The 11,045-nt window shown below is 37.1% G+C and overlaps 1 protein-coding gene across 1 annotated transcript in view; it reads left to right on the plus strand.

Moving 5' to 3' along the window:
* The window catches only part of spag8 (sperm associated antigen 8), a 27,830-nt gene that overhangs the window by 12,734 nt on the left and 4,051 nt on the right, over positions 1–11,045 (plus strand). The window contains exons 4-5 of the mRNA XM_015373177.1: positions 9,723–9,837; positions 10,001–10,063. Coding sequence (XP_015228663.1) covers positions 9,723–9,837; positions 10,001–10,063 — 178 coding nt within the window. The remainder of the gene's footprint in view (positions 1–9,722; positions 9,838–10,000; positions 10,064–11,045) is intronic.

The following is an 11,045-nucleotide window of genomic DNA, read 5'->3' on the forward strand; positions in this document are numbered from 1 at the left end:
TCCATCTGGCGGAGTCAGGTTACCTGGTTACTGCCTGACCTGCCGAATGAAGATGTGACACAAAGTATGAAGTTGGAAAAGATCTGAAAGCACATATTACACCCTGATCCAAAGAGTCAAAACAGATAACAAGCAAAGTCACTGATATCTATCAGTCTGTAAAAGTTTATAAAGACTCCAAAGACCCACAATTTTAGCCATTATATACAGTAGTAGCCAATCAAAACTTCCCCACTTTCCTTGATCTGGCTGGTCCTTTGCCCTATCCCCTACAATTCCTTTTTAAGCATCAATCTTTGTACCTAAGTTTTCTGTCATAATTTGAGGACATTAAGATCTAAAGAGAAACAGGATCTCCTAATCAGACCCTGTAATTCAGTAAAAGGGTGAAGTGAGAGTAAAAAAATATGCATAACGCTGGAAGTTGGAGGGAAGTGTGCTGCCATTCGTCTGCCGTTTGACTGGGAAGCGCCTTTTTGAATGGCTGCTACTGTATAAATTTTCACCTCTAAGGTACAGTATTGTCAATTGTTTAATAGACTGACATTTCTGTCGTTCTGACTGAATATTGCTTTAGTAACAGTCTAGTCCCTTCCATCACAAAATATGAAAGAAATTACTCAGTATTGCCTGTTCTACTGTATAATCACAATCTGAATTATTTGTTTAAAACATAGTATGTGGTCCAGTCTAAGTTCTAGTAAGAGCAAACTAGATTGAAAAAGAAATTTGTGGGGGAAACAACTGCCGCTTACCATGAAGAACTCAGACAACAGCTGTCTTTTGGAAGAAAACACCCTAAAAATAGGTTCCATTTATTGTAAAAGTGAATTTTATTGGAAAAGAGTTTGTTTTGCCATTTGAAAACAACCCCACACTTACAGTCGTACATGGTGGTGGTAGTGTAGTGGTCTGGGACTGTTTACCTTCCCTAGGGACCTGGTAACATCTAACCATCAGTTGATTACTTGAAGCATAATCGGGCAATTTTCTGAAATCCATTGACAAAAGTCCAAACAAATGAAAATGTGTTTTTTCCCGTGGCCTAGTCAAAGTCCAAAGTTCTTGACACTCAAGGTCACTTTACAAGCATTAGATTCTGTAGAATTACTTAAAAATTATTTCCTCCAATGTGGATTAATTTCAAAAGTCCCCTCAAAGTTATGCAAAAACACGCCTCCACTCAGTTATTCGATTAGCCAACTGGTTCATTTTCTTAATTATTAAATAAAAGCTAAATACATTCAAGCAGTGGTGTCAAAAGTACACACATTTGTTACTATCTGCCGGCTTCCGTAGCGTCGTGAACGCGCATGTGCGCGCTTTCAGGAAATCCTATACACTACTGTTTATGCTCTAAAAACATTCTAAATGACTTCGTTTCGAGTAAATTCTGGATGCTACCCTCTCAGGACACTTGGAATACATTGGACGAGCAGTATGGAGGAATATTGACACGTTTTTTGTGGACTTTTATGGACCTTTCTGCCTCGGGCGCCATAGACCTCCATTATTTGAATGTCAGCAGACAGCAAGAAGCCTCCCAGATCTCCAGATGCATTTGAGATATCAAAAAAGTACTCCAGAGTGTTGTTCAGCATGGGGGTGAGTAGAAAATGAAGGCTAATCATGTTTTGGGTGTACTATTCCTTTAAGTAGAAGTATAGAAACACTCTGGTAAAAGTTGAAGTATCAACTTGGCCTCTTTACTCAAGTAAAAGTGAAAAAGTATGTGCTCCAAAAACAACTTTGTATAAAAGTATAAAAGTATAAAGTAACCTGAAAAAAAACAGCCAGGTGCCACTATATGAATTGAAAGCTTAATTTTTCCACTATTTTGAAAAATTCTCTGAGATAGGGCCAAGGATGAGGGAGGTCTTTTTGGTCTCCATCTCCCGATACGCTCTCGCCTGTGTCCGACCTTTCAGACATTTCAACATCTTTTTCTGAATCCATCATTGTAGCATGGAAGACAATTCACGTTTGCACTTTGAAGAACAGCTGCTTGCTTCTGATTATTTCCTTTGGCGTCAGTACAAATTTGACAAATAGCTAAACAATGAGTGTTTGTGTTATATGACTCATCCCATGACACTAGTTTTCACTAGATGTGGATGGAGCCAATGATCTGCGTTGGATGGCGCACATGACTAGAAATAAATATTTAGAAACATTAAACCAAAGCCAAGAGTAATAGAATAGAAAGTACAGATACTTGTGTGAAGATGTAATGAGTAGAAGTCAGAAGTAGGAAGAAAAATAAGTAATGGAGTCAAGTATAGATACCTAAAAAGTGTACCGGTACTTAAGTGCAGTAGTGAAGTATTTGTCCTTCGTTACTTGACATTCAAGTATAACAAAAGAAATCTGTACAGAGTGGAAAAACTTTTTCTCCAAACGATGAAGGTTTTAACAAGGTCATAAACAGAGTCCATGCCATATTTTTGCTATCTACTTTACAGCTTTTTTACAGCAGTTTTGAGTCTTGATGCAAAAATGATTTCTCAGCATTAAATCCAGTTATTGCAAACAATAAATATTTTCACTGTTAAACTGTCCTCTAGTGACGTAGCCTTGTCTCTTTCCTGCTTGGCCTTGATCACAAGACTTTTGTTTCTCTGATCTGAACTTTTTTTAACCGACCACAGGTTCTCAGGTTTTTTAATATGAAATTTGAAAGACAGATTAGAGGGGTGTTAAATCATATTTTATCACTGAAGGCAGCTGGCAGAACTAAAATCCCCTCTGTCAAGTCTACTGTTTTAAACACTGATTCATTCTTTTATTTTATCCCGGCTGGATTCCTGTAATGGTCTTTATGTTGGAGTTAATCAGTCTCTGCTCTCTCGTTTGGAACTGGTTCAAAAAGCTGCTGTGTGTCTTTCAACAGGTACTGCAAAAAAAAAAAAGGTGCATATTACCCCTATTCTGGCCTTCCTCCGGTGGCCCTCTCTGTATTTCAGAGTCAATTTTAAGATTTTAAATTTTTGTTTTTAAGTGATTGAATGACCTTTCCCCGCTGTACCTCTAGTAGGCTCTTCAGCTCTATTCTTCCTCTCGGCCAATCAGGTCAGCTGACCAGCAGCTCCTGCAGGTACTGAGGTTTAAAGCTCCAGTGTGTAATAATCACAGGGATTTACTGACAGATGTAAAATATTATACATAGGTAGGTTATTTATTATCATCTTTGAACTGGAAGTCCCAATCTTTATGTTTTTGTTGCCTTAGAAATTGCTGTTTATAATAACGTAGGAGCAGGGACGGATTTAGGAAATTTGGGGCCCCAGGCAAAGACAGGCAGGGGGCCCTCTGAACTGAGAAGACAGCACATAAAACAGACCCATTATACAGATGTTTTATTAAAATAGACATACATTATTTGTTCTAGGTTTTGTCCCTCTCTTCTTGTCCCTTTTCTTGTTGTTTTCCTCTCTATGTTTGTACTCTTTCGAGAAGTGGTCTGAAGCGAGAGGCATGGTTGTATGTTCAAAAATATACCTTTCCCCAGATCTCCTACTGCACCTTTAACCATACATGTAAACAGAGTTTTATGGTGCCCCCAGGAACTTGGGGCCCTAGGCAACTGCATAGTATTGCCTAATGGTAAATCCGCCCCCGCGTAGGACCAGGTCTCGCATTTATGGAGGCAGACATCTTTGTACTATGGCAGCTCATAGCTGACAAACTAGTGACAGTAGAAATCGCCATTGCGCTCAAATGTGACTGCAGCTGTATAGAGTAACACCAGCAGTAACTTTAGTGCTTAGAGCTTTAAATAAAACATGTTGAATTAGGATTTTTCATATCACACAGACCATGTAGGTCAGGCATGTCCAAAGTTGGTCCTCGAGGGCCGCTGTCCTGCAGGTTCTAGAGGTTTCTCTGCTTCAGCACAGCTGAATTCCATTGAAAACTAATTAGCAGGCTTTTGTTGAACTGCAATCATCACTGCCCTCTTCCTCACCCTCTTCCTCATCTAATAACTTTCACACAACAGTCAAGACTAAGACTCTGTAAAATGGGAATACATCTGCTTCCAACCAGCACAATCTTGCTATCAAACTGCTATCAATCACTTTGCTGAACAGCTTTCTCCGACGTTGCCAAAGCCATTTTGTACCATGACGGCCTCCATATTATTGGAGGGGGAGAAGCGGTGGTGGGAGCGATTCATGTCGTTGCAGTTTGACCATTAGATGTCGCTGAAAATTACACACTGTAGCTTTAAGAGGAAGCTCAGATTTCCTGTTGTTGCTCCTCAACTATGGAATAACCTGCCTGGACACATGAGAAAGGCTACTTTACTGGCTACCTTACAACTCAGCTTCAAACCTACCATTATTCTTTGGCGTTTACAACTAGTGAGACTTCAGTTTTTGACCTTGTTTGTTTTAAACTGGTTTTATTTTTCTTGTAAGTGTTGGTATGCTTTATCCTGTGTAAGACAGTTTTTTTTTGGTTTGGTATGGTTAAAATATATGACATTTCTTGAACAGAAGTCTAAATTGTAAATATTCTGAACTTAATTTTCAAATGTCTGAAACAATTTGAAGGAGGATTTATCAGAGTAATTAACTTTGGACCAATATTCCCGGCAGTCCCTGCAGAATTTATGTCGGTTCTGGATGCTGGTTTGGACAGAAGATGCTCCCCCCGTATGCTACCCTTCTTTGTGCAAGTTAATTATTCACATTTCATGACCTATTTGTGCACAACAAATGTGCTCACATCAACCTAATAGCAGTATTAACAAGCTGTGCACTGGTGGTAACACAATTCCGTGACACACTCTTCCATAACTGAACCTTGAAAAGTAAATCATCCAGTAAACTGTTTACTTATTATATTTGTTGCATTGATTTTCCTCCGTTTGAGGCCATTTTGTTGCCAACAGTTAATGACTGCATGCTTTTCTTTAAAGATAATCAATAGAAACACAACCATAAAGCAATAACAAGCAGACCTGCCTCTCTTTTGTAACAGTTGTTCTCACAGCCAATAAGACAACATAAGTCCTTTATGTAAGATTCTTTGGAAAAAAAAATAATTATACCCTCGTACTAATTCCTTTGAACATGCATTAAGCCTAACATCAGATGCACCTGATTAAAAGATAATCACTCAGCATTCTGTGGGATTTTTGCCTTGTTAAAATCAAAGATATAAGCTGTTGTTTTCCACATCCAGCAGCATGTCCATATCTGACCATCTAAAGAAGTTCAACCTGAGAGCTGCACTGCAAAAATTATCTGAAATTAAGTAAAAATGTCTTAATTCAAGTATATTTACCCTTAATTTGAGCAGGTAAATAAGATAGTTTGCCAATGGAATGAGTATTTTTACACTTAAAATAAGATAATTAGAAAATATGCACTTGAAATAAGACTAAGAAATAGTTTTTTTCTTATTTCAAATGTAAATTGTCTTGTTCCATTGGCAAAGTGTATCACTTAGATCCTCAATTTAAGAAAAAATGCACTTGTTTTAAGAAAAAATGACTTATTTAGATTTACATTTTTTTGCAGTGTGGAAGTAAATGCTCGAAATCTCCTGTAAAAAATGGTTAAAATGTCATAACTTGCAACCTGTTTCTTCTGACAATATGAAAGTGCATTCTAGTCCAATGCTTGGGAAAAACTCGAGGCTGTCTGTAAAAAAGAAATATAAAGCTAAAACAGAGTTGTACCCTTTAACATAATATTAACATAACATGATAAGATAGGGTCTAAGTCAAAGTCCAGACCTCGTTCCCTTTGAGATCTTTCCTCAGACTGATCCCAGTCATGATGGATAGCCACTAGAAGCGTCTAGTCAAAGGTAGGAAGTTGTGCATAGGATGCATAAATTAGTCCTGCACTAGGACCACACATTTCGCACTGATGAAATGTTAATCGTGTTCAGAGGGCTCGGTAGTGCTTGTTTACAGCAGCCATGGTGCCCGAGGGCAGCTCCGGCAACAATATATCAGACAGCATGGGATTAATTACAGCTGTTATTCTGATAATACTCAGTTTTATTTCTCCATAAATCCAAATAAGAGTTAACACTAGTGTATGGTGTTAGCTGGTGACTATAAAATTGTGTTAGCTAAATTCAAACCTGATAAGTGTTGGATTTAAACTATAAAGAGTGTTTTATGTACTCTCTCAGTGTGAACTGTTCAATACTTTTAAAAGTGTAACTTAAACTTTATCTAATGTGGACCAATGTAGAAACTTTAAATGTGTTGAATTTACCTCCATAGGATTTTAGATAACTTCCAAATTTACTCTGTAGATTTGTATTGTTTGGGTTCTATCATTAAATCAAATTATTTACCATAGATTAAATAAAATAACAATAACTCACTTAAACACATGAAAAATTTCTAAATAAAGGATAAATATTTGATTGTTTCACATGTCAGTGTGGTTCTCTCAGCTTTCTCCCTGCTGATGATGGGATATGACTGATGCAGAGTTAGATGATCGATCTGTGCATAAATATAGAGTTATTGGTTTATGTTCTGAGTTTATATTTTAAAACTAATAAAAGTTACTTCTCATAATCGTAAAATTTGCATCCAACAACACTTCACAATGATCTAAAAGATGCCTAAAATGTCAATATCTGTCATGATTTAACTAAAGTCTGACCCAAAAATAGAAAACCAATACAGAGAGAGATCAGGGGAAAGTTTAACATGTTGATTGAGGAGATTGTGAAGAGTCTAGTATTGCTCTGAACACTGCTCAACCGGAACTGGAAGGTGAGGGGAAGATACTGCGGTTAGTTCAGGCTCGGTGGGAAAATTGATTCTCGAACTTGAAGAAGAGAAATAGATTGTAGACTCACGTTTCCAGATAAGTGGTTGACTCTATGACTTCTGTCTGTGTGCGGTAGTTCCAGTGTTTGTCTCATTCGATGGAGGGCGGACAGGGTTTACCCAGAAGGCGGTTGTTTGTAGGTGAAGGGAGAAACTGACTGCCACTTAGATTTCCTGCGGTACTTGAATGGGTTGTTGTGGAGATGAATCCCTTGCTCATTGTGAAGCTCAAACGATCTCTTGGAGGAACGTGGATCCAAACCTCCAGTTTGAATCCTCAGCTCAGTTTGAAGCTCAGATGATCCTTCCAGGGAGAGAAGGTCCAGAACATCCAGTTTGCAGGATGACTTCCTGCCGAGAGGCAAAGACAAAATAACAAGGTTAAGACTCAGGTTTACAAAAACTCAGTTTGACTCAGCAAAACTCAGCTTGGCTAGAGTACAGTATCCAAAACTGGCAAACACTCTGGCCTCGAGGTAGTGGCAGTCAGCAGCTTAAGAGCGCTCCGTTAACGAGGTAATCATCTGCAGGTGTGTGAGGAGGCGGACCAGAACCAGGCGCCTCCTGGTGGAGGAAGGGAGACAAACACAAAAACACAAACACACAGACAGGAATCCTAACAATATCAGGATATGTTTGGTTTGTCTTGGTTTGTGACTGTATTTGCTATGTTACACAAATCAAAACTACTGAACAATTACATGATACAAAGTGACATTTCAAACTCCTGGGTGGCTGAAAACACCTGACATGTCTTTGATTCACCCACACTGTTATTTGGCCTTGACAGACTTGTTTGCGGCTCTTTGTGGGCATTGAAACGCAGGACGTTCACCCAGGGCAAGATAGCTTTACAAGTCCGATGATTCCTGAATGCAGCTCTTCTCCATAAACATATGCTGGATTCTTTCACTTTATGTTATGTGTTTCATGATGCAACATTCAGAAGGAAGAAATCTAAAATAAAAGCAGAATTATACACCTTATTCTACTTCTAAAAATGGATAAGAAGTCACATCACACTAACTTGTACTTTGAACCATCAGAGATTACCGTAGTTAGAGTCAAGTTTATGGGAGGGCTTGTTGACAATTACTTATCACCTAAAAATGAAAAGTTTTGATGAATAATTTTTATCCTTAAAGAGTCACATAACAATGGAAAGTATGTTTGGTACAAAAACAACCTCCCCTGCAGGGACTGGGAAGCTGGTCAGAGTTGATGGGAAAATAGATGGAGTTAAAATCCAGGATATTCCACTTATTGGCTTCTAAAGACTTGACTTGGGTTGGACCCAAAGCCCTAGAAGGGAGACTAGGAAGCTGGAGATTAAGATGGATTTTAAATTTCAGTGTCACACTGAGGACAAGCCCTCAACCAAATAGAAATGGCTGACAGTCGGGGCTGGACAAAAGCCTCAGTGAAGGCCTGAGCAAAACTTGATTTTGGGACCCACTGCTGTACAGCAAAGCAAGTGTTTTTATTGAGCACATATCAGTTGCATGACCTTTAAAAATACTGTGCAAGAGAAAATAAAAAGAAAAGTACATTCGGTTGCACAGAGGCAACACAAATAAAGAGTGAAAAGAAAAAAGTGACACATTGAAATAGAAGGATTACATTAAAAAAGCATTAAAAAAAGATAAAATTATAAAGAAAATGGAACAAAAATTCGGCTGGAAAGTTAACTGATAATGTTTGGATGGCACGGTCAAAGGGCCCTCTGAAGAAAAATAGGAGCTTTACAATAACCATCAAATCCATCATTTAAAAACGGTAAAGAGACCATTTATTAATGATTTACAGATAGTTTATTAATTATGAAATGCATCTAAACCATTTATAAAAGGTAAATAAATGATTCATTTAATGTTAGATTAAAAATAAAAGCTAGGTTCTGGTCTTAATACCATAGGGTTAAATGAACATGTCAGGGTAATATGATCTATTTACCTGGCCCCAAGATCAACAATCTGTTTTTTCATGTATCAACAATGACTTCTACACTTTTAAAGATAGGCTGATGTGAAAATGCATAATTCTATAATGAAATAGATTTTTTGCAAAGAAGTTTAAATAAAAACCTTGCATAAAAAAAACCCAAATAACAATAGTTAATTGCTGTTGGGGCCCCTAGTTCCCTTTGGTCCCTAAGCAGCTGCTTTGCTTACTTGTTCCTTGGGTTGGACCTGAACACCTTTGAGGTCACCTAAAGAACGTTGGTGGCAAAAGATCCCTTAAAACATCAGATTTTGACAACATACAGTATACAAAAGAAATTATTAAATATTCAATTAAAAATGTAAATGATAAAATGTAAACCAAAAATGAGCACCAGAAGAATATTGAAAGATCGATTCAGTTTATTGCAGTTTTTATTTTCTTATTTCCCCCTGACTAAATTATTTTCAGTTAAATTTACAGTTTATTTTAATGGTAAAACAAAATTGTAAAGTTTTCTTTTTTTTTTTTAACCAACACCTATAATTCTACACTGGAAAACCAATCTAGAACTAAGTAAAAATATCTTTAATTAAGTGTATTTAGGTAAAGTTGTAAAGTTGTTAAGTGTATGTAGGTAAATGAGATAGTTTGCCAATGGAATGAGTATTTTTACTCTTAAAATAAGATAATTATATAATATGCACTTGAAATAAGACAATGCAATTGTGTTTTCTTATTTTAAATGTAAATTGTCTTGTTCTATTGGCAGAAAGTCTCTTTTATCTCCTCAATTCAAGAAGAAATGCACTTATTTTAAGAAAAAATGACTCATCTAGATTTAAATTTTTTCCATTCTAACATGATCCTCTGAACATATTAAATAGGTGTTATCCCCCTCATGGGTTTATACAACTCTTCATAAGGAATGACATGTGCAGCTCCACTCTGATCCGTTCACTCCCTGTTTTCACAGGGAGAAGTTTCAAGCTGAACTAACCCCACCAGAACCTGAAGTGGACTATAGCTCTACAACTCAGAGGGATTTCTGTGTCTCAGGATTTGTTCCCAGCAGACCAAAGTCGAAGCATGTATGTGTTGAAGTTCCTGCTTGATCGTTAGTGACGTCTGTAGGATTTTTCTGCTGAATATCAGATAACTATTATCAGCTTAAATGAACGAGAACCTTTCTGTATTTCACCATCCGGATGTTTGGGTGAATGCCTTGTTTGATTTGTTCTCTCTTGTTTCCAGATGCACGATTACAAATTTGAGCAGGCCATAACATTTTGGAGTGAAAACTGCCAGAAGATACAGGTTTGTCAGCCTTCTGATAATAAAGAATCAATAACTTACTGTATGATCTGTGATCTTAGTGGTGTAAAAGACACCTTGAAGCCCTCTTGCTCCAGTTATTTTCCTGAGAAGAGATCACTCATGACAAACTCTTTAAATAACACTTCATAATTCATATATATTAAATAACCATGAGACACGAAAAGAGATTTTGACGGAAATTGTAATCTTACTCAGACCAGAGAAGTTACGTAGAGTTACAGAAGGCAGGGCGGGCTCCCATCTCATTGAAAAGGCCCTAAATCACAGTTAGAGAAGCATTTTATAGAACTCCAGTCTGCCACATCATCACATCCTAACATTATACATGTTTACAGATAAGGAGACATTCATGGCTTCAGCCTCCTCAAACTATTACAGTGTTTTTAGATCCAGGACATTCCTCTCATTCCATTCCCAAATCTTTGCCACGTTCATAATGAAGATGACTTTTTTATCCCGACAGAGAAACTGTCTGAATCAGATTAACTACTTGGGAAAACATCTGTTTGTCTTTGTTTTAGCAAAAGGGAATAAATATTTTACAGGGTTCCTGTACATCATCCATCCATCCATGCAGCTGACCGTTTTACTGTGTAACACACTGCAAGTTTAAATTAATAGCTATGAGTTCCAAAAATATGTTGTTTCATATTTACATATGCAGTTTTTTTTTTTACTTTATTCAAGTGCAAAACCACTGAGATTTAAGAGCTTATGGAGAGTTTTTCAGATAAGAGTGACACAAAATGTAATACTTTCCTTAAACTTTTGGATATTTTCCATCCATCCACTGTCTGTACATCCTTAGTCTGTCATTAGATGAAACCCAACATTCAACCTACACAGATTTATTTATAATTTTGTCAAATCAAAACCCCTTTTTTGACCATATTACTGAAAATGTTCTAATTGGTCTTTATTGATTAAAAAACATCTCACTGAAATCATCAGTGATGTATGT

This window comes from Cyprinodon variegatus, unplaced genomic scaffold, assembly GCF_000732505.1.
Source record: "Cyprinodon variegatus isolate N-32 unplaced genomic scaffold, C_variegatus-1.0 Scaffold82, whole genome shotgun sequence".
NCBI classification, from domain to species: domain Eukaryota; kingdom Metazoa; phylum Chordata; class Actinopteri; order Cyprinodontiformes; family Cyprinodontidae; genus Cyprinodon; species Cyprinodon variegatus.